Source organism: Haemaphysalis longicornis, unplaced genomic scaffold, assembly GCF_048455015.1.
Source record: "Haemaphysalis longicornis isolate Haplotype H1 unplaced genomic scaffold, Haemaphysalis longicornis Haplotype H1 scaffold_5, whole genome shotgun sequence".
NCBI classification, from domain to species: Eukaryota; Metazoa; Arthropoda; class Arachnida; order Ixodida; family Ixodidae; genus Haemaphysalis; species Haemaphysalis longicornis.
In genome coordinates this window covers 56,096,365-56,124,207 of record NW_027526385.1, presented here as the reverse complement: position 1 = coordinate 56,124,207, position 27,843 = coordinate 56,096,365, and the positions used below count along the sequence as shown (strand labels likewise).

General features: G+C 44.7%; 1 protein-coding gene across 1 annotated transcript; it reads left to right on the top strand.

The window, feature by feature from the left end:
- Positions 1 to 635: 635 nt before the first annotated feature.
- Positions 636 to 27,843, top strand: LOC144138228 (acyl-coenzyme A synthetase ACSM3, mitochondrial-like). The gene is made up of 16 exons (XM_077670421.1): positions 636 to 1,025; positions 1,107 to 1,206; positions 1,557 to 1,657; positions 6,437 to 6,549; positions 6,951 to 7,069; positions 7,427 to 7,485; positions 7,623 to 7,677; positions 9,820 to 9,938; positions 12,131 to 12,284; positions 13,918 to 14,046; positions 14,874 to 14,948; positions 15,385 to 15,465; positions 17,193 to 17,294; positions 19,670 to 19,797; positions 20,765 to 20,984; positions 25,188 to 27,843. Exons 1-16 carry the CDS (start codon positions 907 to 909, stop codon positions 25,302 to 25,304), a joined length of 1,791 nt encoding a protein of 596 aa, XP_077526547.1. The 5' UTR covers positions 636 to 906; the 3' UTR covers positions 25,305 to 27,843.

Sequence of the window (27,843 nt, the reverse complement as noted above, 5' to 3'; positions counted from 1 at the left end):
CCATTTGTGTTCTCGTCCGTGCGCTGTTGATTTTGTGAACAGCATCCAACTAGCACAACTTTCAACATGCTTGGAGTGAACTCTGAAATATCGAGGGAAAGCCGATGATTGATTGATTGTGGTTTTTAACGCGCCGAAGCAACATATCCTCACTACAGAGCGTACACGTTTCAGTGCAGGAGCTCTCTAATTATCAGTTCCGGACACACCGCGGACTTTGCAGAAAGCTATCACGCATTCGTTTTTCACTCATATTAATACTATTCCCGCTTGGAAATGATCCACACTGTCAGACTGCCCGCGGACTAACCAGACTAGGGATTTGTAAACGCCGCTCTTTTACATACTCGGCAGCAGCGCCACTTTACAATTTCGTTGTTTTTTTTTTTCCTTCAGGGCATACCTTTACCCCTTCTATTATACGTATAAACAATGTTTCAAGCATGAAAAACAGTTTTGGATTTTGTTTTCACGCATACCACACAGTTAACTTTCCTGGTTTTGATGACGTAAAACGGTACAACTGGCCAATGGCGTTGAACCTGGTTGATCTGGCTATCGAAAGAAACTCTATGGTTTCGAAGCTCGAAGTAGCGGAAGGGTTGGGTAATCGCCTTGGGCGGCGAATTCCTCCCTGTTCTGTGGCGAATTTGGCCTTGATCTGGTGACGTGGGCGTCGTACACATGGAGGAAAAGAAGCAAAACCGACTTCTCCGTGGGCGTACGTCAGCTGTCACGTGTAGTAGATCGGTATTCAGTTGGCGTGGTGTTCAGCGGTTGGAAGAAAACTTCCGCGACCTGCGTGGGCGCTCGGCCGATTAAAACTTGCCGACATCGAGGAAAAAGCAAGCGCAGAGAACAGGCAGCATGCACTCACGCGGACATTAGTTGTTCCTAGGTTACAAAATGAATACCACAAGCTTTTTATTTCGCTGCCAACTGCTGTCAGTAGGTGGCAAGCGAAAACTACCAGTTCAAAAGCTGGAACTCGTGAGATCTGTTCACCGCCTTCACAAGCACCTTGCGTACGTATCGTCTGAATTTATGCCTTGAACTAATCTGGCGCTGTCTTGTTAGCACTTCTCGATGCTTTATATCGGTTGCAGCAACCGCAACTCTGAAGGCTACTGGGAAGTCTTGGACAATCCTCCATCCGAATTTAATTTTTCAAGAGACATAATCGACTTCTGGGCTGCTGAAAGACGGGTGCGTCAATCGTCTGATATATATTATGCAAGATCGTGTGTGGAACAGGCGTTTTTGTTTTTGAGAGCTCAAATGTTTAAAATTCAATAGCTATGTGACGTATTTTGGACACCTGTTGCATGATTTTTCGGCGCACAAACTTCGGTACAACTTCATGCTGTCTGATTTTAACAGTCCCTGTAAAGTACACTTCACCAAAGGTGTGTGGGAAATGGAAAGGAGCGAACTTTCAGGAGAACATTTCATGGGTGTACACAATTGCATAGTGAACTTGTAAACACTATGTACGAATTCTTGCGTGCATTTTAAAAGTTGGCGTTCTAATACTGCCGTAATTTTTCGCCATCTAGAAAACTGGCAATGGCATTCCAGCATTCTGGTTCGCTAAGGAGACCAGCCGTGAGCCGGATGTCAAGTTCTCTTTTGCCGATCTCAGCCATCTTTCACAGAGGTAAGCATCGGCGGAATATCAGGGGTATCAGCATACATTAATAAGCCAAGATGTGAGCAATGCTTGTTAGCTGAAATTATTGCCTCATAAATGTGGCTATACATTTTGTATATTCAAAACAGTATTAATTTGCTTTTGTGTTTTCTCGACTTAATTTAGCAGCGATTTCTACAATGCATTGCATGGTAGATTTCTACAATGCATTGCATTGTGGATTTCTACAATACAATGCATTGTGAAAATATGAATAATCAGTAATGTTTCATTGTGCAGGTCGTTTCTCGAAACTACAAGTGGTACCTCATTAATTTAACAAAGTTTATTTTTTTCATGACAAAACGTGAGAGCTGCTCTGAAATTTCTGCAGGTGGTTTTCAGCAGTCTTACTTTGGTGACGGCGCATTGTCTTCAGTTCCAAATTTACATGATACTATGTGAACAGACCACATGAATTCCATTTTAGCCACTTGACAGGGCTATAGAAGTTTAGGTGGCCACGCAATAGGAGTGAAAATATATGTACTGTCGACTCGTTATTTGACGTTGGTAATTTGATTTTACGAGTTAATTTGATCAAAATTAGGCTTCTGCCATGCTGCAAAGCCATTTATTTGGATCAACGAGTGTCGACTCCATAACACGTCTTACTCAAGAAGCTTTATTTTGATTTATTTATTTGGATAAGTGCCCACAAACAGCATGATGCCTTCAGCATGGTGCACAGAAGAAACAAGGAGAGGATAGGGAGATGTGTACAATAAAGGAAGAAGAGCATAAAAAATGAAAATAATTACATCAATGGAACAAACATCACATGACTGACTCGCACATGATTCTACAACATAACACGCTCAGGCTTTAGACACATTTTTAACAGCTCGGACACAAGTGCTATAAAAGTCACATATACTCAGATCATGACTGACTCACACGAGTTTACAACACAACGCACTCGGGCTTTAGTCACATTTTTAACAGCTTGGACAAAAGTGCTATAACAGCCATGGATACTCAGATCAGGTGCTTCAAGTGAGTTGTAAAGGAGTTGCGTTCTCTGGATAGGACTTTTATGATTGATGGCAGGATAAAATAGTGGCAAGAAACGGTGTTGTGTGGGCACGTGAAAAGTGATGGAAGTTAGCAAAGCGGCAGAGTCAACAGCACCATGACCGAGCTTGTGAAGAAAGCACACATGGGGGGTGTTCTTCTGTCACTAAGTCTGCTCAATCCAATGTGGTCAAGTATTCTGTCGTACAGGTAATATATTCTCCTGAAAAGGTAGTGATGATAATAGATTCGAACAAATCTCATCTGGACTCATTCCACAGACAGTGACAAGTATTGAGGAACAGAGTTCCATACAGCTGAGGAGTTTCCGGCTATTCTTTCCGGCTATCTTTCCGGCTATTGTGCGTTCCCGGCTCTAGCCGGGAACGCACAATAGCCGGAAAACCCGCCGCGGTGGCTCAGTGGCTAAGGCGTTGCGCTGCTGAGCACGAGGTCTCGGGTTCGATTCCCGGCCGCGGCGGCCGCTTTTCTGATGGAGGCGAAAAGCAAAAACGCCCATGTGTACGAGATTTCGGCGCACGATAAAGATCCCCAGGTGGTCAAAATTAATCCGGAGCCCTCCACTACGGCGCGCCTCATCGCCTGCGTTGCGTCGGCGCGTTAAACCCCACAATCAATCAATCAATCAACAATAGCCGGAAAGAGGGAAAAGTATAAGGTAGGATCAGTGAACTCTTTTGTGACACGTGTTAAGAGTGCAACGAACTTCATTGCCCTGCTGCCTGTTCTTTCAATGTGGTGTTTAAAACTCAATGATGAATCAGTGTGCACTTCCAAGTCTTGTACCGTTGACACTCGAGTAATGGAACCCCGTGCAGCTATACAAAAATTGAATCGGCACCTGTCGACCATGGTATGATATCACATTTGCCTTGGATGGGTTGATACGAAGCACATTTGCCGAGCACCGTGCTGTAGAAGAGAGCACTCGTCAACCCTATCTATAGGCCGAAAGATCTTAATGTCATCAGCGAAGAGCATTTCAGAGTGTTGCAAGTGCTCTGCCAAGTCATTGACAAAAATCAAGAACAATAGGGGGCCCAGGTTGCTTCCCTGAGGCACCCCAGAAGTTGAACGAAAGCCACCAGAGAAACAACTCGAGACTCGAACAACGTTTGTACGGTTACGCAAATAACTTTCAAAGAGCATCAAGTACGTCTTACATATTCCATAGTGATCCAGTTTATGCAACAGCAAGGAGTGTGACAAATCGAAGTAGATTGCATCAATTTGGTGTCTTGAGTGTACGGCAGGGGCCACTTTGCTAAGAAAATCACACCGATTCATCACAGGTGAACGATGAAGAATAAAGCTATGCTGTTGTGTACACAGTTTCTGGGAGAAGTAAGAGTAAAGGCGGTTGTACAGAATAAGCTCCAGAACTTTGGACAAAGAGCAGTGATACAGGTCGATAATTGACCACAACGGAAGGGTCGCCAGACTTAAATATGGGTGCAACAATTGAGTGTTTCCATAGGGTTGGAAAGACTGCAGATTGTATACAGAGGTTGAAGATATGTCTCAATATGGGTCTAAGTATTGGTCCACAGCCCTTAACAATAAAGCTAGGGATGCCGTCATGGCCGCATGATTTTTCGGCTTTCATTTTCCTAAGGGCTTCACGGATCTCCGTCTCTGTAACTAGTAGTGTTGCTGACAGGCAGTTGGCCTGTACGGTCTTATCTGCATAGCCAGTGTAGCCAGTAGTAACAGCTGAAAAACTGGAGCTGAAGTCGCTTGCCAACAAGTCGGCAATTTCTGTTGAGTTGGTACATGCCTTGCCTGCAGCTGCGTGGATCGTTGAAATGTTAGTTGATCGTGAGCTATAACTGTGCGTGAACCTTTGGAACTGTCTGGGGTCTCATCTTAGAGACGTTTGTACCCTGTCGATATTGGCTTGCCTTTCCCATTCCAGCAGCTGCTTGTCTTGTCTTCTATATTCACTGAACGTTTTGTACGCCATTGGGCAGCCTGAAACGTTGTGAAGTTAACAGTGCACATGGGTCTTTGGGACCGAAAAATTTCCCCAAAAAGCACTTTTTAGGTATCACTTTTCTTTTGATTTGCAGAGTTTTTCCTCCGAGACTTCGGTACTTGGAACAGTACCAGGTACTTATAAAAGCCATCGAGGCCCGATTTCAACATTTTTTCAATAATTCCCCACTTCTTGGCCGCGAGTGGTAGTATTGCAGTGATAGGAAATTCTTGAGAGCTACATCCCAGCACGTAGTGCAGCTATGAAGGTCTTTTTTTTTTTTGCACTGTAAAGCTGAATGTTTAAACCATCCAATAACGGAAGCAGATTTTGTATTTTTCGTTTCAGTAGTTGTTTAATTAGCGTTATTTTTAATGGGTTGTACTTCAAACCTGGAAGTTAGAATTGATGTAAGCTTGTATGTGATTGCAAAACAAAAAAAAAACTGCTTCCCACATTTCATTCCCCGCAACTTCTGATATCTATCCATGCCTTACTGGCAATTTTTCGTTGAATAGTTTTTCCCCCACTGTTCTCAAGAACAATCAAGGAAGGTTTTTCATTAACTCGGAAACTAATTACCTCACATTAAAGCTAACTGGATATTTGAAATTGATTGATTGATTGATTGTAGGGTTTAACGCACCGACGCAACACAGGAGATGAGGCGCGCTGTAGTGGAGGGCTCCGGTTTGATTTCGACCACCTGGGGATCTTTAACGTGTGCCGAAATCTCGTACACACGGGTGTTTTTGCTTTTCGCCTCCATCAGAAAAGCGGCCGCCGCGGCCGGGAATCGAACCGACGACCTCGTGCTCAGCAGCGCAATGCCTTAGCCACTGAGCCACCGCGGCGGGTGGATATTTAAAATAAGCTAAAAAAACTGAACAAGCACATGAAGTTCCCTCAAAATTCACTGGAAAGAGAAAAAAAAATTTCTAGAACCAGTGTGCCCCCTTAATACAGACAGGTGTGCCTTATGCTTGAGACATTGTCGCAGCTCATTAGAGAACCAAATTGAATAGACTAGATGGACGGGAAGGGGGCGGTGGGATGAACCTGGCCGTTGCGTCCTGCAGTGCAGCAGTCCATTTGGCTATGGTCAAATATCCAGCTTTTGCCCTGCTTTTTGCGAGAGGAAGTTGTATGTGTGAATATTGTATACAGTAAAAGCTCGTTAATTTGGATCTCACGGGACCGGGAAAAATGTCCGAATTATCCGAATGCCGAATTAATGAATGAACAGGACAAACAAGATTAAAATCACGTTGGAGAAGCATACCTTTATTTGCTGAAGTATTTTGTAATAGGCGTCTGCTTTTTCGCGCAAATTCCGGCTGACATTACAATTTTTTTTAACTCTTCCAAGTGGCCAACAGCACGCAAACTGTCGGAACTGCTCAGGCAAACGTCCTCCAATATCAAAAGCGCCTCCGAGACTTCTCGTCTTGAGGTGCGATGAGGTCGCGGCTGCACCTCCTCGCATGACTCTTCGTCAGAATCGTGGTCTTCCTGGGCGCCCGTGGCATCATTAATAATTTCTTCATCGGTCAAGAGACGACCATTTGTCCCAATTAAGCGGTGCGGAACCGAATTCTGACAAATTAACGAAGGTTTGGCCCCATAGACTAACATGCACTTTGGTCGGGACCAATAGAGCCGTCCAAATTATCCGAATTTCCGAATTAACAGGTGTCGAATTAACGAGCCTTTACTGTATGTGTGCACAATTCCAGGGTGTCGGGCTTCCTGCAGCGAGATCTCGGGCTGGAAAAGGGCAGTCGGCTGATGGTAATCTTGCCCAAGACGCCTGAATTCTGGCTTATACTCTTGGCCGCTATCAGATCTGGTGAGTAGCTTTGTGCATACATATACGGTGATTGTCAGCTTTGTGTGCACTCATGGCAGATTTCCATCTGCTGTTGAGAAGTGCAGATAGACCACTGAAATGGACGGTCATTTCAGATTTGTTCGCTACAAAAAAAAGGGGGAGGGGGGGGAGAGTGTCGTCCTCAAACGTTCTACGTAATTTGAGGTACCGTATTTACACGGTTGTAGGTAGACCCTTTTTTTTTTTCAAATTTGACAATTCAGTGTTGGGGGGTCGACTTAGAATCGAAATCGAACTGTTCATTCTACCGGTACAACATTCTCGAAATTCTCTCCCTTGCTCGTGAGGGACTCTTTCCGTGATAATGAGAAAACTAATGGCCAGTTATTTGTGTGTTATCTGTGCTGTCTTCTCCACAGGCATCCTGCTGACCACGTGCACAACAATGCTGACAGCCAAGGACATCAAGTTCAGGCTGTCCAAGTTTGAGCCAGACTGCGTCATAGCGGGACCTAATGAGATGCCCGCTGTTGATGAGGTCTCACAGCGTAATCCAATTTTACTTTATTATTATTATTTTAATTTATTAATTATATTCTAGTTTTTTTGCACCATCAGCCGTTCGGCATGCCATCTCCCAGTTACGATGGCAGATTTCAGCCTCGCTGTAATTTTGAATCCACTAATACCTTCACATTAATAAGGTTTATTTCTTCTGAAAATGTATTTTTTTTTCTCTACAGTTACTGTTTTCTGTATGTTTATCTACGACACAGTGTCGTGTACGAGGCATATTTTTAACATGAAACACCCACGTGAAGTATTGTATATTATCTTCAGGTTGAGTTATGAGCATCAGGGGTGAATAAACACCTCTTTTAACATTTTGTTACAGGTTGTTGGCGGGTTTGACTGTGTGCGACACAAAGTTCTCGTCTCCAAGGGTTCAGCAGGGTATGTTTTTACTCTTTGTGTTTGTTAACAGTGTCATTAATTGCACACATTTTTCTTACATATTTACTAGCGGTTGTGCTTGGTATGTACTGTTCTCACCCCTTTCTACGGAACAATCGTAATTTCCTCTTTTACAGAAATAACTGGAAGCAGTTCGACACCCTTCTCAGGAACTCTCGCAATCCACATGAGGTACGTATAGCTAATTTTTGAGGCGGAAGCCTTAGCGAAAGCATGGTATGCGTGAGATTCAAAAATCATTGTCAGGTGCTCAGAATCGTGCAAAATATTAGAGTGTGAGCTGAGGGCCGGTGACCACGCGCCAAAGAACAGCGGTGTCAGGGGAGGGTCAGAAGAGCGCTCTGGGAGAGAGCGACGGAGCACGCTTTGGGCGAAAGTAGGCCGCTGCAGTGCATTCAGCGCGAGCTGTCTTAAAAGCTAGAGGTAAACCAGGCAGGAGGTGGCCTTGTAGCCTTCAACCCTGTGTCAGAGCTAATTCCGGTACCAGTGCCACATCCTCCCCTGGTGAGCCTGGGGAAACATTAGCGCGTAGTAATTGCCTTAGCAACGGTGCTGCCATGTTGGCCTCGGAAGTGTTATAATTGTCATGACGACCACGTGAGGAGGTGCAATGGATGTGGGGAGAGGTGGTGATGTTCACTTTTTGGGGCATTTGATTCTGCACCCCCCTTCCTTCCCACCCCCCACCGGCTTTCCTCTCCCCACCCAGCCATGGCCGCCTCCGTTGGGCCAGACCGGAATGCCGCTGACGCAGGTAGGCCAGGTCAGTGTACGCCGCTTGGGCAGTAAAGACGCCAGCACAAACTGCACTTGAGCACTTCTTTCGCGCTAAGTACGCGAATGCAATGTGAGGCGAGAAACACTGATTCACAATATAGCATACAGTTTTCGTTAAGTGCAGGGCACACACAACACAATTCCTATTCCTCAGCTCAGCTTCACGGCACACGAACAAGTTTCTCACGTTTCGCTACCATGATGCAAAAAGACTTCTTGTTGTGTTTCGCCCTGGTGTGCTTGGCGTCTTTTTTTCGGCACCGTAATCCCCGAGAAAGCACACGAAAGAAATCTCCCGCATCGTGAGACCCGCGCATTCGCCTTGCCTTACAGCAGCGGAGGCAGCGGTGACCGTTATCACCGTGGAGGATGGGTATTGCGCATGGGAGCCCCCAATCGCACCGGGGAGAAGAGGAGAGAAAAAAAGTGAGAGGAGGACTGTTTCCCCAGGGCTGCTACTTTTAGGAGCGAAATAATATAACCAAAAAAATCCCGGACCACCTCCACTAACGTGAAACCTGGTGAGGGGCGAAGCATGCAGTGTATAAGAGTATTCCTGGCACCTTGGCGTTCTTGCTAACGGAGATGAAACCGTTGGGAGATAGAGGTATACGGCTTTGCTGTAAAAGTCTCTTGTCTTTGAAGCACGCAGCTCTCTAGCGCAACATGTAAACGAGTGTCCCGGTGTTTTAGTACCGGGACTACATGAAACGACGATTACGACGACGACGACAGGAGATGTCAACAGGCTTAGCCCCTAAAGGGCTTCTCCCCTAAAATAACATCAGCTTGACCCAGGTGGTAAACAGGTGGCTCGGCAGTGATGAGTGATCAGAACGAGCTTTGGACAGTGCTGACCCCGGGGGGTGGTCCAGTGGTGACGGTACGGCTGCAAAGTTCAACAGGAAGTTATATAGCAGATCAACAACAGAAGGCCCAACTAGGCTTTCACCCTCACGTTCTTTAAAAGTTCTAAGCACCCATAACCTATTTGTCACATAACCATGGACAGCCCCCACTGAAGCAGCATAAATAAATCGAACGTGCAAGAGGGTTGTGACGTTACTTCAAAGGTGACACTGAAGGGGCTGTCCTGATGATGGAGATGATAAATGTTCCAATAGCATCTATTTTACTATAGCCTCAAGATACTAAATGGAATAATTTGATAATGCTATGACTCGTTACTGACAAAAGTTGAAAAATCATTGATCAGGCTGATCCGAAGGGTAAAAGTGGTGCTATGCCGTTTAATGAGAAAAGATGAGTTTTTAAAATAAAAGGGTGTGGCGTATTGCTTCTTGTTCACCAATGTACGTAGACTGAATTAAACTTTTCAACCCAACTTTTAGCCATGGATGGGTGCGCTGTAATCGAATGGGTATGGAAATAGCTTTATCAACTCAACGCTGCCTTTAATCAGTGAACGTGTAATCGTTTGGAAGTCATGCCTTGCAGTGTGCATGTTTTGCTTGACTGTGGTGTAGCAGACGGGGAGTTAATTTCAAGTTCCCCATTGTCTCTGTGCGTGTGCAGGGAGAGGTGACGCTCACGGACGATCCCGCCTTTGTCTTCTTCACCAGTGGCACCACAGGGCCACCCAAGATGGTGGAACATGCACACCACTACTGCCTCGCTCACCTCTCCACCGCCTGGTGGGCCTCTTAAATTAGCTCAATAAGTTGACGTATTGCCTGTTTGCTACGCTCAATCTCTCTCTCTCCCTCCCCCCCTCTCTGTATCTCCCTTCCTCCCCCTTCTGTCTCTCTCTCTCTCTCTCTCTCTCTCTCTCTCTCTCTGTCTCTCCCAATCTGTCCTGCCTCTTCCATCTTTCTTACTGGTAAGGTGTCATCCGCAGATTTTACTGTAGGGTGGCGTTTCCGACACTTGAAGTATTGCTCTTGTGGCAGAGCGTAGAGACAGACGTGAAGGAAGAGCATGTACCTTTAAAAACAGTGCGAAAAACTCGGACAGAGAGAGTGCAAACATGCACGAGCGCTGATGAACAACTGCGGCGGTATTCTCGAGTTTTGTCCCTTTTACGTCCCTTTCAAAAGTGTCCCTTTTGGAAAGCCCTGATTGGCTAAAAGCAAACAACCGGAAGTGACGTAACGCAAGCGTGGCCAACCTTCCTTTATGCTGCCAACGTCCACTGCTGAACCGGAAGTACGTCACGATGAAAGGGACGCAAAAGGGACGTTTTCAAAAGGGACAGTTATGAGAATACCGCCCCTGGTGAAATTTTATTAGAGTTGGCAATAGATAGAAGTTCTTCGTGCTGTTTTTAAAGGTGCATGTGTCACCAACTAGCCCAAAGTCAAGCTTAAGAGCACGTACACTTGTCGTAAAGACTGTGCAGTCTCTATGACAAGTGTGCGCTATCTTCTTTCAAATCCGTCTTTGTGCTTTGTCCCAATTATTCTTCAAACGACGCATCACCAACTAGCCCGACGCTAAGCGTTACTTATAGGCCAACTGGACTGAAAATTTTGAACTCTTGAAAACCCTACAGTTAAACCTGGATGTAACGAAATTGAAAAAAGTTCGCAAATTTTCGTTACATCCAGGTTTTCGTTACATGCAGTTTTCAAGTAAACACCAGGGAAATCATCACGAACACCAAAAAAAACATGCGGCAGATGCCGATTTAGCGCAACTTACCTCAAATGTTTATTTAACACAAAAAAACTGCGTTATTTTCGCCTGTGTCTTTCGCGTCAAAGACGACGCAACGCGGCGGTCCAGAGAAACGAACTCCTCCAATGCTTCCTCATCATCCTGCGAGCCGACGTGACAAAACCTTGCGCTTCCTCGGCACGGAGCTCATTTTCACAGCGAGCGCTCACAACGATACCCACGACGTCGCCGCGCTGAGAATGCGCTACGCCTAACAACAGAACACCTACCGGACCAGCCTAACCAGAGTGCGCTCGCCCGTTCGGCACGGCAGCGCCACCAGACGTCACAAAACATCGATGCTCGCATGGATGGCACGCACTTGCTTGCTGCAATCGTATGCGTTCTACCCGCCATCTTGCCCCATATTTTTTCCCCTATTATATAGAACTTGCGCGTTGTATTTACAAATTTTGAGTAGTGTTACGGCTCAAAATCATAAATGATCAGTGCCGCGAATTCGTTACATTCAGGTCGATTACCGCAACACCTTCGTTACGTGGAGGTCACAAATACATGGACTTCTATGGAGATGGAGTTGGGGATTGGAAAAAATTTGTTAAATCTAGGAATTCCTTACATGGAGGTTCGTTACATCCAGGTTTAACTGTATTTCTGTACAGTCTGCCTTAAAGGACTGCCACGTACAAAATATGGCAGCAGAAACGTGCATTCACGGCGCAAGCGACCAGAAAAAATGGGAGATTTTGACACCGAAATTGAGAAGAGCATGGCTTAGACTGAGCTTAGGGGCAGCAAATATTTTAATGCCTCCACAGAAGCCTTATTTCCAAAGCGGCGCCAAACTTCTCTTTCTTAGTCACGTAGCTTTACTTGAAGTTTTCACTACTTTTGGGTGTCCTCTTCTCGTATGCCTGAGGTGTAGCTCTCGCACGTTAAATGCAAGACTTCCGCTCCTTGACCAAGTTTATTGAGTTACTTTTTCATTCACGTACCGGCGTTATTACCTGAGGTGATTAGTTGTCTTTACTATAACACTGAAAGTCTGTAAGTGAATTTAACGGTTGACCTATCACCGGCAAAGACAGTACTGTAGCAGTTCACGCACTGCTATAGTGGGGAACTGAGTTGCACCCACTTTGACTAGTGGGGGTGACAAACTAATAGGCCTCCATTCATGGTGTGCATGCTTGTTGGTTTCTTGGCGCAGCCACTATCAGAACCTTGGAGAGCGCGACGTGTTTTGGTGCATGTCGGACACTGGTTGGGCCAAGGTGTCCTATGGTAGCTTCCCCCCGTGGCTCGTGGGAGCCTGTGTCTTCCAGGCTGAGATGCCCAAGTTCCTTCCCACCGCAACGTTGGCAGTAAGTTATGATCGCCCATTCAGGATTGTAGCTGTCAAATAGTAATGACACATGGCCATATTTAGTATCTGCTGTTACCAAGCTGGGTATAAATTAAATATGTTGATGTCATATTTTAAGTAAATGAACAGTGAACAAAGTTCCACAAACAAAAATATTTTGTTTGTTTTACGTACAGAAGTATTTTATTTTTTATTGCCGATTGAAGAAGCTGTGTGCGAGAGTGCTAGAAATGGCATTTGAAATCCCAAATGTCTCTCTCGGTGCTCATTTGGCTCGAATGTCACTTGCGCCGAATGGCATTTCAAAACCTACTGTAGCAGCACAACTTGGCATTTGGTTCAAAGGACATTTGGTTCAAATGACATTCGGACGCTAGTGTAGCAGGAGTATTAGTCTTATTGCACTCCTTGATTTGTGCACAGTTCACTGGTACCTTGTTCAGCTGCATCCCTCCGGCAGCTATTTTTACAAAGGCTGTCAAAAAATCAAATATAAAAATCCAAAAACATTGGAATATAGTCGTGTTACACAGAAACACATTTTATATCTGCAGTCAGAATGAAAAACTACATGTGTCCTTCAATTTTCATCATAATAACTGTAAAAATAAATTTTTTTGGTTTAAGACCGGTGTGCCCCCTTAAAAGTTAGCCTATAAAACGTTTGCCAGATCGGTCCTTGAATACATGAACACCATCTGCTTTCCGTATACCAACCAGCTTCAAACTAGAATAGAACGTATTCAAAGAAAAGTGATTGGATTCATCTGTAATAAATACAAGCAAACCGACTGCCTCTCGAAACTACGAAGGAAGGCAGGCATACCCAGTGTTCTAAATTGAGCGCTACATGCTCAACTCAGACTTATGTACCAGTTGATCCACAACCAATTAAATATCGACACTTCCAAATATTTCTCATTTTCAGAAACCAGAGGAACATGTCACAAACATTTGTTAACTCTAATTGAACCTCCATTTCGCATTGACTGCTTCAAATACTCCTTTTTTCCTTCGTGCAGAAAGTGGAACAGCCTTGATTCATTGATCACTAGCAGTTTATCATCACAGATTTTTGGAATTAGTAGAAAAACACTTGGAACTGCTTCCTGAGCTTACCGTAGCGAGATTTGTACTCTTTTTCTATATTTGACACATTCTTACACATTTTTTTATGAACTCTGTTGTTGAACCCTGCTAGCTCATAAAAAATGTGTTCATGTTTGCCTGCTGCTCTCATTTTGCATAGACTGGTTAAAACAACGCAAGTGTAATCTGTAAAACTGTTCAATTCAGTTTTTTTTTGTCAACAAACAGATGTATGTATTTGTCTGTTTTGCCCCTCTGCGATAAGCCTCATTGGATTGGCTGTATGTGCAAATAAATGAGCAAATTTGTGGGACGTAGTTCACCTTTTCTGGTTTGTGTTCCATTTCCCCATTTTGCAACAAGTTTTCTTTGAACATGCATTGGGCGTGCTTCTGTTGGGTAGGGTGCATCCGGTGTCATGAACTCGCTGCAGCGTTGCGATTGACGTTACCTTGTTACATTACCTGTTTTCATTGCAACTGACATCAGCTTTAGAGTGATGTGAAATGCGCCAACCTTTCATTTTAATTTAATTTTCCTAGGTTCTTCGGGATTACCCCATCACCAAGCTCTGTGCGCCCCCGACCGTGTATCGGGCGCTGCTGCGAGAGGATTCCTCTATGTACCAGTTCAAATGCCTCGATGACTGCGTGTCTGCCGGGGAGCCCATGGTGGGTGTCAGCAGCTTTATTTGAGAATTGCCGGGTGCAAAGAGATAGAAAGGTATAGAGGATTCATGGACAGTGAGAGTACTGGTTCTGATGGAAGCGAAAAGCGAGAACGCCCGCGTGTTCGAGATTTCGCGCACGTTAAAGATTCCAAGGTGGTCAGAATTAATCAGGAGTCCCCCACTACGAACTATCTCATTGCCTGTGTTGTGTCAGCACATTAAACCTCATAAAGAGGAGGAGGAGGAGGAGGAGGAGGAGGAGGAGGAGGAGGAGGAGGAAGAAAAGGAGGAGATGAAAAAAGAAGAAGAAGAAAAAGGAAGAAGAAAAAGAAGAAGAATAATGGGGCTTGCGGTGCAGTACAGCAAGAGAGCATCATCTAAAGAGCCTAGGTTTGGGTCGTAGTGGTAGTCTGCAGCTCACTAAGTCTGTGCAGTGTTTGGGTATGTTTGTGTGGACCGGGTACTCGTTTGCTTAGAGCTTCCTAGGCAGCCTGCATCTTCACTGTTTGTGGGGAGACAGCCAGAGCTTTTGGGATGTGATTGAGATAAGATGGAGAAACGGGAGGGGGGGTACTGCACTGCCTTGTACACATGACGGGCACAGCTATGTTTTTACACACAGATGAACAATTGGTGCCACTTAATAGCCGATTCATAGCAAGGCTTCAGCAAATCGCCTCTGTGAAGTTAGTAAGGCGCTATACCTCAGTATCTCTTGCTTTTATTTGGCCTCTGTTTTGCGCTTTTTGATTGTTACGTTTTTGCTTTTTTGGGCTTTTTTAATTAAGAGAGCTGCCAACCTGTATGCATGTTTGTGTTCTGCTCCAGAATCCGGAGGTTGCCATGCAGTGGCTGCGACTGACCGGACTGGACATCAGAGAGGGCTACGGCCAGACAGAGACGGTGCGTGTGGACACGTATATAATTGCCCGGTTGTGAGCTCCGATTGTCTTAGAGCTGGCAGGGGATGTGGAATTGCTAGCAGGCCCTGCCTCACTGATTCGCACATTGTTTTTACACTATCAGCTGCAGTGTGGAGGCTTGCGTGTTTTCGGTGGCACTTTAAGTTCACCCTGTTCTCATGCAAGGCAGTTCAAATTGTTTTATAATGATTGGCAACACTAATGTGTTACAGCGTAATTCAAACACTGCAGCTATTTAATGTGAAAAAAAAGGTAGATTGACGCAAGGAATTGTGCGCTGCACACGTCGTACCATATGGAGTTGTGCCTTAGTTAACCTGTGAACACAAAGACTTGGTTGGAAATGTGCCACTAAAACTTCAATCTGCTATATTTTGTCCTTTTATTTTTGTTGAATTTGCCATTTTCTTGCCCAGGTAATCTTATGCGCAGCACCGAAACATCTGCCAGTCAAGCACGGCTCTATGGGTGTTCCGCCGCGGAATACATCACTGCAGGTCAGTTCCAGCTCTTACTACGAATGGTGGGTTCCACTTAGCCGTGCTTCCAGATTGACATCAAGCCATGAACAGCAGTTGGTTGCTCGTTACTTTTGAAATGCACGCCAGCTAAATTTGGAACGACAGTAACGGAAATTCTTGGTATGGGAGCATCTGCGTAGGATTGGGATGCCAATTTCCTCACCGGCGTAATGCATTCACCGTAACATACAACCACTGTGTGTTAAAGGAGCCATGAAGAGAAAATACAACTTCGTGTAATTTGAAAGAACTAGGATTCAGTATCTCACTCAGCTCCACTACAGCCCCAAAAGATGTTTTTTTCAAAAACTTTCAAATTTTGCGCCACAGGGACGTGTTGTGAGCAAGAATGACGTCATACGGGCCAACAATAAAACACAATTTTCAGTGCGTTAACTGCACGTTAGCATTCAAGTGATGCGGTCAAATGGAACTAGAGTCCCCATTACAGACGTCCAGTCATGTGTTGTCGTGACAGGTCAGTTAGGGGGCTGCCAATTGCAAAAACAAGATTCCGTGACGTCATAGAAAAGTTTCGGGAAATTGGCTAGGGGGTCGCGACTGCTTCACACGTTTTCTTTAATATCTCTGTTATTTGTTCAAAGATTGCGATGATATTGGTATCATTTTTATCGGTAATAAGCCGTTTTTCTAATGAACCCAACTTGTATTTTGTCTTCATGGCTGCTTTAAAGGGACCATTCAGACAAAACACAAGTTTGATTCATTCAAAATATTGCCTAGTAAGAAGCATACTGACACCACTTTTAATGCACACCTAGCTCAAATATGCTACATAATTCGGAAAAAAAGGGAATGACCATGCAACTAGCTCATTTCCCGTAACAGAACCTATGACATCATGAGCCTTGCTGTGCAATTGGCTGAGGCCGGCAAAAGCAAACTCAAATTAGGCACGGCTTATAGGCTTGTCAAATGAACTATTTGCACTTAAATGTAATGCATATTCATTTTGCAGCAGTAAGAATGGTGCGGTAAACAATGAAAGTTACGAAAATGCACCAATGCACACTGCTGTTGGTACTGGGTGCACTATGCTTGTTTTAGCTGCACAGCAGTCCACCGCTTTAGAGTTGTCTTACACGACACTGGCCGATTAGCGTAAGCGACATTGTCTTACGTGACCCTGTTTGTCGAGCATACCACATGTTTCACAAAACGATTGCTACCTACAGTAACACAAACAAGCCAGGTGCCAATACGGTCAAAAACAAAGCAACGGCAGACAACGGTTCGTGGATGAGTACAGTAGCGCCATCTGGGAGGATTGACGGCAAGCAAGGCTGCAGAGCCAAATGATGCAGTGGAAGTTCGTTTGAATACGTGCACTTATGACTTCATTGCTGACATCTTGAAAACATAGGATTTGGCAGGAGAATCAAAATTTTAACCTAAATTGATTAATTTCTCAGTGAATACGGCATCATTTGCTGCCGGACAAGCGCTGGGGGCACTATAAAACACGTAATCTTTCGAATAAAACAAACTTGTATTTTTTCCGCATGGCCTCCTTAATAAGAGTACTGCTAATGTTCGAAGCCCACGTGCATATTAGCTTATTTCTAAACCAAATTTATTCATCGGTATTTTATGAACTGTGTCTGTGAGTAGGAATTGTAAATACATCATTCGAACCTTAAATTATGGGTCTGTAGAGTTTTTCATGTGATTCCTCCTTCCAGATTCATGACGAGAATGGGACGGAAGTTGGTGTCAATGAGACTGGCCTCATTGCTGTGGATGTGAACAAGAAACGACCCTTGGGGTTCTTTACTTGCTATCGGGTAAGTCCTATTTTTTCTTTCAAGTGCAGAAACTTTAGGGGCTTGCCTTGTTGTCGTAGCTCGCTCGCTGGGCCTAAGTAGAGCCACACGGCGTTCCGTTGTAGCGGCTGTCATCGCGGCGTAACCCAGAGGCTTCGAAAGCCAAGCGGTTTATATATTCATAAGCGTTTGAAACTCGTGAACCACTGGTCATACATCTCCTTGTTGTTTAGTGCAAAGAAAACTGCAGGTACATTTGAGGCAAAATATACGTAATTAACCGGCAGCACCCGCATTCATTGAGTTGTGAGAACGCTTGTTGGGTTGGTTTTTACGATAGTAAGCAAAATAAAAAAAAGTGACACGGCAATGCAGGCACGTGCAGGAGGAAAAGCAAGCACAAAAAGAACAGAACTCCCGCTGGCGCAGTTTCAGGCAGGGGGTGCGCGAGCACTGCGAAGGCGGGAAATTTGAAATGCATTGGACAAACCTCCGCTGAATTCATCAGGAAAGGAGTGAGACAGGGCGGCGAAGAGCATGATGGGTGTGGGTAAGAGTGAGTGGATAACGGCGCTACAGCCCATTATGGCAAATCGCTGCTCTGCACTTCCGACAGCTTTCACATTGAGTGGAACAAAAAAATTAATTTTTTAATAAATTTTAATTTTGTGTGTTCCCATAGAGCTGCTGTCGTGCTTGAAAAAAAGGGGGCGATATCTGTAACTGAGTGAGTTTGAGGCTGCGAGGACTAGATAAATATTTTTTGCCACAGTTAACCAGCGACTCTGCCACAAATTTCTTAAGAATGAAGCATTATCGTTTTCATCAGTCTTCTTTTCGTCAATTCCAAGCATGTTTTCTGAACCTGCTTCACGTCAAGTTATTTCTGCACATGTTTGAAGCGTTTCCCATTTTTCATCCTTTTCTCCGATAAATGTGTCCTGCTAAACGTGTCCATCTGTCAGGCCGCAAGTCAGTCTTCACAAGATTTTGGTCTATATCCCTACAATGCTCTGGCGTGCATTATAAAATCATCTGGTACGAGAAATTGTAATCCGTAACAAAAAGGAGGAATTACTTCAAACTGATGTTTGAAATTTTTATGCAGGGTAATGAGCTCCTATAAAAAAGACAGTGAAAAAGTTGGTTTTGTGTTGCTGGAATTACGTGCCTTTTTTTGGTAGCTATCTGGTAGCTACAGGGGCAATAATGCTAAGTGGTAACAGCCTTTTCATGAGCTAGAAAATATTTCAGGGGCACACTGGTATTAAACCGAAAATGTTTATTATTACAGTTATGATGATAAAAATTGGAGGACTTGTGTAGTTTTTCATTCTGATTGTAGATATAAAATTTATTTTTGTGTGAAGTGAGTACATTCAAATTTATTCGGATTTTTATATTTGGTTTTGTGACAGCTTTTCTAAAAGAACTGCTGGAGTGATGTAGCTGAACAAGGTACCAGTGAACTGTGCAGCAATCGAGGAGTGTAATGAGACTAACAGTATCATTCTATCTAGTCTGTGCGAGAAGTTGCGAGCGTTTGAAGTTTGGGCTTAGGAAGGTGGGAACCAGAAAAACCGGTTTTGCCTTCCAAGCCCAAACTTCAAGTGGTCGTAACTTTTACTACAGACCAGATAGAATGATACAGTTAGTCTTATTGCACTCCTCGATTTGTGCAAAGTTCAGTGGTACCTTGTTTAGCTACATCACTCCAGCAGTTTTTTTACAAAACGCTGTCAAAAAATTCAAATTTAAAAATCCAAATAAATTAATTTAGTCATTTTACACAAAAACAAATTTTATGCCTACAATCAGAATGAAAAACTACACAAGTCCTCCAATTTTCGATCAAAGACCCATATGCCCCCTTTAAAATGAAAAGCCAAATGGCACCACCACAGCCCATTCCTTACTCTGCAACTGGTGACGTCGTAGGCAGATTTGTGAAGCTGGCCACAGGAAGACACAATCGCGTGGGGGATCGCAAAAGTACAAAAAGCTTGTCTGGCAAAAATTTTGGCAGGCTGCTTTTCATGTACGCTGCTTTGAAGAAGACGCTTAGAAATTGTGGTTTCACACTTTATGTAACACAAAAACTGCAAGATGAACGAGAAAGATAACTGTTAAATTTTTGAGCAAAGAATTCGGCTTTTCTAGAAAAGTTGCCGAGGAAGCAACACAGTTTTTTTTTTCTTTTTCAGACTTTTTTTGCCTTATTGCCCCTTTAACCTATTTGCAGTTTTTTATGACTACACAGGCATTTCAGGCGGCTTTTGCTAAAACAATCCAGCAGTACGGCAGCTAGTAAAACTACGATCCTTGTAACGTAGCAAATGAGGACTACTACCCATCGTATTTTTTCATTTGAGGCCATCGTATTTGCCTCCTTTCAGGACGAGCCTGATAGAACAGCCAGTGCCTTTCGGAATGGCTTTTATTACACGGGCGACCGTGCGTCGAAAGATGCCGATGGATATTTCTGGTTTTACGCTCGTGCAGATGATGTCATCATCTCGGCGGGGTATGTGTTCTTTGATTTGTCTCCTTTGTTCATTCTTTAAAACTTGCTTCAAGAAATACTTTGTTGGAGATCAACGTCGAGAGTTGAACATTGCTTGTGGCACGAAGCCTGGTTGGTGGCTTTGTGGTGATTGAATGGGAGGTCTGGTTTTAAAGGGGCCCTGAATAGGCCTTCCAAGGTTGCCGATTCAACCGTGTGTTCGTTAGAGTACCTTTTCACGACAACATATACCAAATGTTACATCTCTGTGTAAAGTAGGGGTCACACAAACATGCACAAAAGAACTTACTTTCTTTCCTTGTTTACCTACCATTCTGCCGTACTCTGACGTAAAGTTTTGGCTCTGACGCAGTCTCAATGACGCACAAAGCACTGAACAGCACAGCGTCGCTATTGGTGCGCGCCTTTAAGGGGGTACACTGCTCTTAAAACAGCTTCCTTTCATTGTGAAGTAAACTCTGACACTTGTCAGTCTTGCTGCTTTTTTTCCCACTGATTTCCAACCACACTAAGCCTCAAGGCTTAGTATGGTTACTTTCAATTAATGAACTTCCTATTTCTTGCTTTGCTGAGAGAACTCGGTAGGCTTGCAAGCATTTTCACGAAAGCTGATCCCATACTGTGGCCGCTGGTGTAAAAAGTTTTGTACGTAAAGATGTTCTCACTGGATATTCCGTATATCCTTACCTAACAAAATAGCTAATAGTGTATAATTTGTACATAGTATTGGATAAACTTGCATCTTCAGAAGCTATGGCATTTGATTCATTTTGAATGAGTTAGGTAAGTTTTTTGTATTCGGGTCAATGTAAAAATTGGCAATTTCTACAATATTGATGTGGCTGATTTGCGAGGGATTAACTGAAAAGCATTGGAGAAGTCATAAGGAATTCCGAGCTTCACCAGCTGTTTTTTTTTTGCAACGGATCACAGTTTTCACGTGTGCTGCTTATATTGGCACCCGCAGCTATCGCATCGGGCCCTTTGAGGTGGAGAGTGTGCTTGTGGAGCACCCGGCGGTCATGGAGTGTGCGGTCGTCGCCAGTCCAGACTTTGAGCGTGGTGAGGTGGTCAAGGCCTTCGTGGTGCTGCACGCAGACTACAGGACCGCGGACACGAGGCATCTGACCGAAGAGCTTCAGCAGCACGTCAAGAAGCACACCGCACCGTACAAGTACCCTCGCAAGGTCTTCCTCCATTCCTGCATTTATGGTTCTGCGCTGCCTCTGAAGCATACTGGTAGTTTTCTTGTAACAACAAATGGACAGGCTGCTTGTTTGCTTTGTTCGACATGAAGATGACTTGGGTCGTTTTGAGTGCAGAACATTTTAGGGGCTCGCCTTGCTGTCGTAGTTCACTCACTGGACCCAAGTAGAGCCGCACAGCGTTCCGTCGTAAAGGTGTAACCCAGAGGCTTCGAAAGCCAAGCGGTTTATGTACCGTATAATGCGGAATATAGGTCGAGATTTTTTACAGAAAAAATTGCCGAAAAGTCACCCCTCGACCTATATTGCAGTCATTTGGCAGTTGTCATCTGGCGACCGGGCAGCCCATCGAGCCCATCCAAACCCCAAAGGCACCATCGCCACCACCATCAATCGGACGCGACGCCATCTTTGTTTTGTTGCTTCTCTCGCTGTCGGCGGTTGTGTGCGTGCTGTTTTCTTCTTGCTCAAAATGCACTTGGTGCTAGTTCACAGCAACATTTAAAAAAAGGGTGGGGGTTTTCCAAGGCCAATGACGCGTCTGCCTTGCACCAGTTCGGTATCACCAAGAAGTGTTGCTGGCGGCGTTAGCTGAAGGGGCAGCTCTCGGTATGCAACGCTCGGACGACCTCGCTTCATGGGCGCTGCTCTGTGCACCTGTGCTGCTGTACAAAGGGGCAAATTTTGTCCTCTAGCGTCGTGCGATGTCTCTACGAATGGATACCCCAAGATGTTTGCTGACCGTCTGCACAGACTGGCTGTCGCTACGGTCTGCACACGAGTGTCCCATGCTTTACGCTCGCTTCACGATGGCATCGTCTTGCGAGTGTTTAAGAAGTGCTGATAAGCAATTCCCTGGACTGCACCGAGGACGGCCTGCTGTTTGGGCGACAGCGAGCCAGAAGCAGTCGTCCGACGATACTTCAGACAATTTTAAATGAGTAATCTGAGACGAAACAAGTTATAGTCTCAATAAAACAATGGTTGGTACCTAATTATTTTTTTTTTGCATTTTTCGGCTACAAGGTAAGGGGGTCGACCTATATTCCGCCTCGACCTATATTCCGCATTATACGGTAGTCATAGGCGTTTGAAACTCTTGAGCCGCTGGCGCTTGTCATGCATCTCCCCGTTGTTTAGCGCAAAGAAAACTGCAGGCTCATTTGAGGCAAAATATACGTAATTAACCGGCAGCGCCCACGTTCATTTAGTTAGGAATGCTCGTTGGGTTGGTTTTTACGATAGTAAGTGAGAAAAAATGGCAGTGCAACGCCGGCACGTGCGGGAGGAAAAGCGAGCGCAAAAAAGAACAGAACTCCCGCTAGCGCAGTTTCAGGCGGGGGGCGCGCGAGCACTGCGAAGGCTGGGAAATTTGAAATGCGTTGGGTGGTAGCAGTGAGCAGATAATGGCGCTACAGCCCACTATGGCGAATCACTTTTCTGCACTTCTGACAGCTTTCACATTGAGTGGAACGGATTTAAGTTTTTAACATCTGTGTGCGGTGTGTTTGAATGGATCAGTCATTTGATAGCTTCGAAGGGGTTTGAAGATGACAGACATAGAATTGTATGCGACATGTCTAGGGAGCTTGTAATGTCTTCCAGGCTTGCATCAGAGCATAATGACTCATATTGGGCAGATTTAATCACTAGATTCAACCATGAGACCAATCAGACACCTTTCAACTTTATAGTGTGAACACTGAAGCTTCAGTTTTTAATAAATGGAGTTCAAGGATTTTTCACTTGACGGCTAATATCTTGAGGTTTTTGTTCGGTCACTTATTGCAGTAATTAACTTATGTTTTGTAACCATATCATGTGGCTGTATCACTAATTCTTGCTCGTTTATTTATCTAGCACATGTCCAGTGTTTTAGCTTGGAATGCAGACAGACTCTTCGCCTTGTTTGCTTCCTGAGTATGCGTGCGCATGTGCTCACTTAAAGGCCAGTGAAATTTTGGGCCCCTAAATGCACTGTTTTCCAGTAGTGTTACTTTTTGCTACGTGCAAAATTTTGGGCCCCTAAATGCACTGTTTTCCAGTAGTGTTACTTTAAAGGTGCTATGTGCAAGATTTGGAGGCCCAAATGTGTGTCACTGCATCGTGAATGAATATCAAAAACGTTGTTTTTAAAACTGAATTGCGACACGCATATTCCGAACTCAGGCAGCTTGGGCTAATTCAAACTATTAAATATATCGAACTACAGTCGAACCCCGCTACCACGAATGCCGCTTCAACGAAATTTCCGCTTCAACGAAATATTTCCAATTCCCCGCCAGCTAGCCATAGAAGTCAATGCAACAAAGTCCTCGCCACAACGAACCATTTGTCAGGCTTGCTTTCGCTTCAACGAAATTTTCGATGATTTGGGCTGGGTTTGAACAATTATTTTACAATAAAATAAGCATAGCGCCAGCTATCTGTAACTTTTTATACATTCAGGACGCTTAGTTTCACCGAAAACATGCGCGTTGCGACCACACCGCCACCCAAAACAAAACAAAAAATAACTCAGGGGCACGCCATTGCTTGATGGTGATAACGATGTGGCTGGCCGTCTTTACACGAGGCGCAGGCCCGCTTCGCCAAGGCCATGGAGCATGGAGGAAAGAAAAAGTTAGGAGAGGCCCTGACGTCACATTTGTGAAGCCGAGTCCCGCCATGACTTGAGCCCACGGAGCCCAGCACTCTATACCATCATCCTTTGCTGTCTCCGGTTTGATTTGACTAACATGGCGTCGCCCTGCCCTCCCGCTTCGAAGCGAAAACAGCTTCGCCGCTAATTCCTCGGTGCGATGTCATCTTCTAAGCTGTTGATTTCGCCTTCAATTTGCCCATTCTAACCCTCACCCAAAGTTTCAATCGAAAAACGGCCTTCGTTTTTGAGATAGAAGGACGATTTTTCAGCTCTTAAGCCTGGCAAAGTAGCGTTTGTCGTCGTCATAGCAACAGGCTCGCGGGATGGCGAACGCAGACGCCTCCGACGGCAGAGTTTTAAAACTGGCCTAATCTAAAAACGTTTGTCGTAGCGACTGCGCTGGTTTGCAAGTGTAGCGAAGCAGCCACATACCAAGCGCCTTAAAAATCTGTCCGTTCTATTCGCCCAAATTTGGCCTCCGCAGTTGTAAACAAGTAAGCAACATTGTCCATGGGCTCAAGAAAAATCACGTGACTTCCTCCACACTTTTTGCAATGCATTGGGGTGCTAGGGGCCTCTCCTGAGTATTCTTTCCTCCATGCCATGGAGGAACAAGGCGGAGCCCCAGAGCTACAGCCAATCCGTATCCAGTTGAAATTGCATGAATGTGCTCCGCTGCTGGCGCGGTGCCATCATGTATGCGTTGTGAGCAGCTGTCCTTGCCGTTTTCCTTCAACCATTCTTCATAGCCAAGAGCAAAAGTCATGTTTGCGTGTTTGGTCTTGAAGCCTAGTCATCCTATCTTAGTCGCGAGTGCGCGGTCATGTTAAATGTAAGCGCGCGCGTCTTGCCTGCCAAGGTCAGTAGCTGCCGTGCCCTGTCGGAGGATAAGATAACGGCACTGCTCCTGCCACAAGCGAAGGGGGGGCTTCCGACGGCCTAGCGGCTATCTGCAAGTAATCAGCTCGGTGGACACGCCTTGTTGTACAGCGATACGTTTTGCGCCTGCATATCTTCACCCCCCTCCGTAACGCGTTCTTTGGGTGCAGTGAAAAAACAGGTAACTATTGGTATGTTTGTTATCCGAATAAACATGAGTTATGGCGCGTCGCTCCTTTTTCTAAACATTGTATTATGCTGCCAATGTTGCGGAAACGTACGGGGCTATTTTTCTGGCCTTTCTGTGGTGTGTTGGGGCAGATTTCGCCTCAACGAATTTTCGCTTCAACGAAATTTTTCGCACGTCCCGTCAATTTCGTTGTAGCGGGATCCGACTGTAGTTGTGGCCCATATTACAGTTCGCTACTGTAACTGGGTTTGACTCTACTCCCAACTTGGAAGTGCATCAGAATGTATTGTTGAACTCAAAATCCATGTGAGGTTTTGCCAGTTAACTGTGAAGTGACTGAGTGCAAATGTTTGAATTTCAAAAATTGTTCACTGAACATGTATTTCTAAAAAACCTGTGCAAGGGATAAAGTTTTTTGCACATTGGGCACCATAACTAACGCGGTGCGTTGCACTCCTGTACTTGTCCACAGGTGGAGTTTGTGGAAGAACTGCCCAAGACAATCAGCGGAAAGATCCTTCGGAATGTGCTCCGTGAAAAAGAAAAAGCTGCTGCTGCTCAACGCCCAAACATAGTGTTACCACACTGATGTAAAACGTGATAACACAGCGAAGGAGAAACCTTTCAGCCATGCCACCGTCCATGGCTGGCAAGCGCTTCCTGCCACCTTTCATGCAAGTTCTCAATTCACCCTTCTCAGTTCTGCTCAACTACCTGCTACAGTGGCTCAGTGGCTAAGGCGTTGTGCTGCTGAGCACGACGACGCGGGTTCAATTCCCGGCCGCGGCGGCCGCTTTTCTGATGGAGGCGAAAAGCGAAAATGCCCGTGTGTTCAAGATTTCGGCGCACTTTAAGGATCCCTGGGTGGTCAAAATTAATCCGGAGCCCTCCACTACGGCGCGCCTCATCGCCTGTGTAGGCAGCGGCCTTAAATCTTAATATTAATCAATCATCAAATTGGTTCTGCTGAACTTTACTCAATTCCAGCTACAAACACAACTGTTATTTTTTTCGTGGCATGCAGCATCTTTCAAAGGGACCAGAAAGACAACATTCAATGTTGCTTAATTCATAATATTACATTCTTTATAACTCGATCGCTGCAGTTTTGTTCTACTCAAAATGCCGTTTTTATCACAAAGCAAGTGGCATTTAAAGGGACGTATTTCCGACTATTTGCTCCCTATATAGGCTTATAATTCACCAGATGTTTTTATGATGTACTTTGGTGCAGTGATGTTTTTATAATGTAATTGAAATTGGTGCAGTACGGCAGTATGCGTATGCAGAAACCACCGATTAACATACTAAACCTAGTAGAGCATTGTATCTGCATCAAAATGTGACCACTAGTCCCGTGCATATTTTATACACTAAACGGCAAGCTTAGGTTCTAATATGTCTAGAAATGGACCACTTGAACCCAACTGAGCTCTCGTTTTTTTGTGTGAGAGAAAAGTGCCCCGAGTTTTTAATATTTCTTGCTGTTTTGACAGCACGCAAGTGGACTAGTGTGAGCGTCAATTTTGTAATGTTTGGTTAAAATGCAGTGCATAGGGAGGTCCTCATGGTCTCAGCGCAACATTTTTAATCAACAATTGTTTTTAACAACATCAGCTGATCTGTAGATGCCAGTCAGGAATGTCAGTCAGAGAGAGGGAGAAATACGTTGACGGGCTTTCACTGCCTCTATCTCAGATTCATCTTACCTAATCATCTAGCGCATGGTTTCTCAAAGTGGGTTCCGCGGAACCTAGGGGTTCCGCAGGCGCCTCCTCAGGGTTCCGCGAGCCACTGATAAATTTTCCCTGGTTCCGCAGTCGCAAAGTCTTATATGGTGAACTTGAGGTGCGATCGATCTAAGGAACCTCCATTACTCACGCCCGAGTGTCAGTAAGCACATCTAGGCGCATAACAGGAACGTGCGAGCTGCGCAGCTTGTAGCCAGCCAGACTCCGAAAACGGGCTACGTGGTTAAGCTATTGCACTTGAATCTCGGCCTTATATTACCCCCATGCGCATTTCTCCTGTTTGGAGATAGGTGCCGCTAGCGTACGCATTCGCGTAAAGTCGACGGCAAAAAAAAAAAAAGCGGTACCCTTGCTTGCTTTTGAATTTATTGCAAGTTAATGTAGCATGAACAGAATTAAAACTGGCGGGAGTGGGAGGGGGGGGGGGGTTTCTTGGCACTTAACGGAACTTAGCAGGGTTCCCTGGGACCAACATGCTTGAGAACCCCTGATCTAGCGTAATTAAACACAGTTTATGTTAAACTTGGCATGCTTGTTATCCTGCCAAGAAAGCAAATTTGGGAATTTTTTTTGTGATGCTTTAGGGGCTGAGCTGCCGTTTAACAGCATGACGTACAGTGAGAAACTCGAGATGTGAATATTTACTCTGTTATGTTTTTACAGTTTAATGTGTTTTAATGCTTCTACATAATATCTTTTGTAGGCACTCCCAGGAAATCTGCAGCCATGCTTTTAAAAACTGGCTAATTTAATTAACAGAGCCAAGATCACAGGAATAGAAACAATAAAAGGAAAAAAACGAAAACTTAAGTGAACCCGAAAGAACATGTGGCAAAAGAGAGAGGAAAAAAAGAACTGAAGAGTTTTTGGAGTGCAAAAAGGTTAATGGCATTTGGCTTGAAACGTTTTTTTACATTTATAGATGAAATTTAACCAGACTGGGGCACAAGTACAGGGCCCGTTTGCCCGTACGCATAAGCTCCCGATTAAGTGCCCGCTTATGAATAAAACGCCAATAAGTCAAAGTCGGCCACGGCAAATAAGCCGGTAGCCCGAAAACCCGACGGAAACGCTACCTTAACCGAGCATTTGCATCCGTTTCGGGCAAACGACTTATTACCTAGACAGCGCTAAAGCCGTAGTTGAGAACTTATTCCCACACTTATTGCATTCAGGCAAACGGGCCCAGGTGTCTGTGACAAAGTGACAACATATCAGTTTCCAGTTGTCTTGCTTGGTTTCCATGTTTTGATTGCATCCTACTAATGAAATTACTGAATAAATTAGGGGGTAGATTTTTTAATTTTTGCTCAACTTTCTATGCTCAACTTTCTATGATGTATTGTACACAATAAAGAAGCTGTTTGTTTCTTTGTT

Excerpts from the sequence above, each read along its gene's own strand:
- LOC144138228 (XM_077670421.1), top strand. The coding sequence starts at position 907 with ATGAATACCACAAGCTTTTTATTTCGCTGCCAACTGCTGTCAGTAGGT. Across the intron at positions 14,047-14,873 it reads TGTCTGCCGGGGAGCCCATG|AATCCGGAGGTTGCCATGCA; the intron begins GTGGGTGTCAGC and ends GTTCTGCTCCAG. Across the intron at positions 15,466-17,192 it reads CGCGGAATACATCACTGCAG|ATTCATGACGAGAATGGGAC; the intron begins GTCAGTTCCAGC and ends TCCTCCTTCCAG.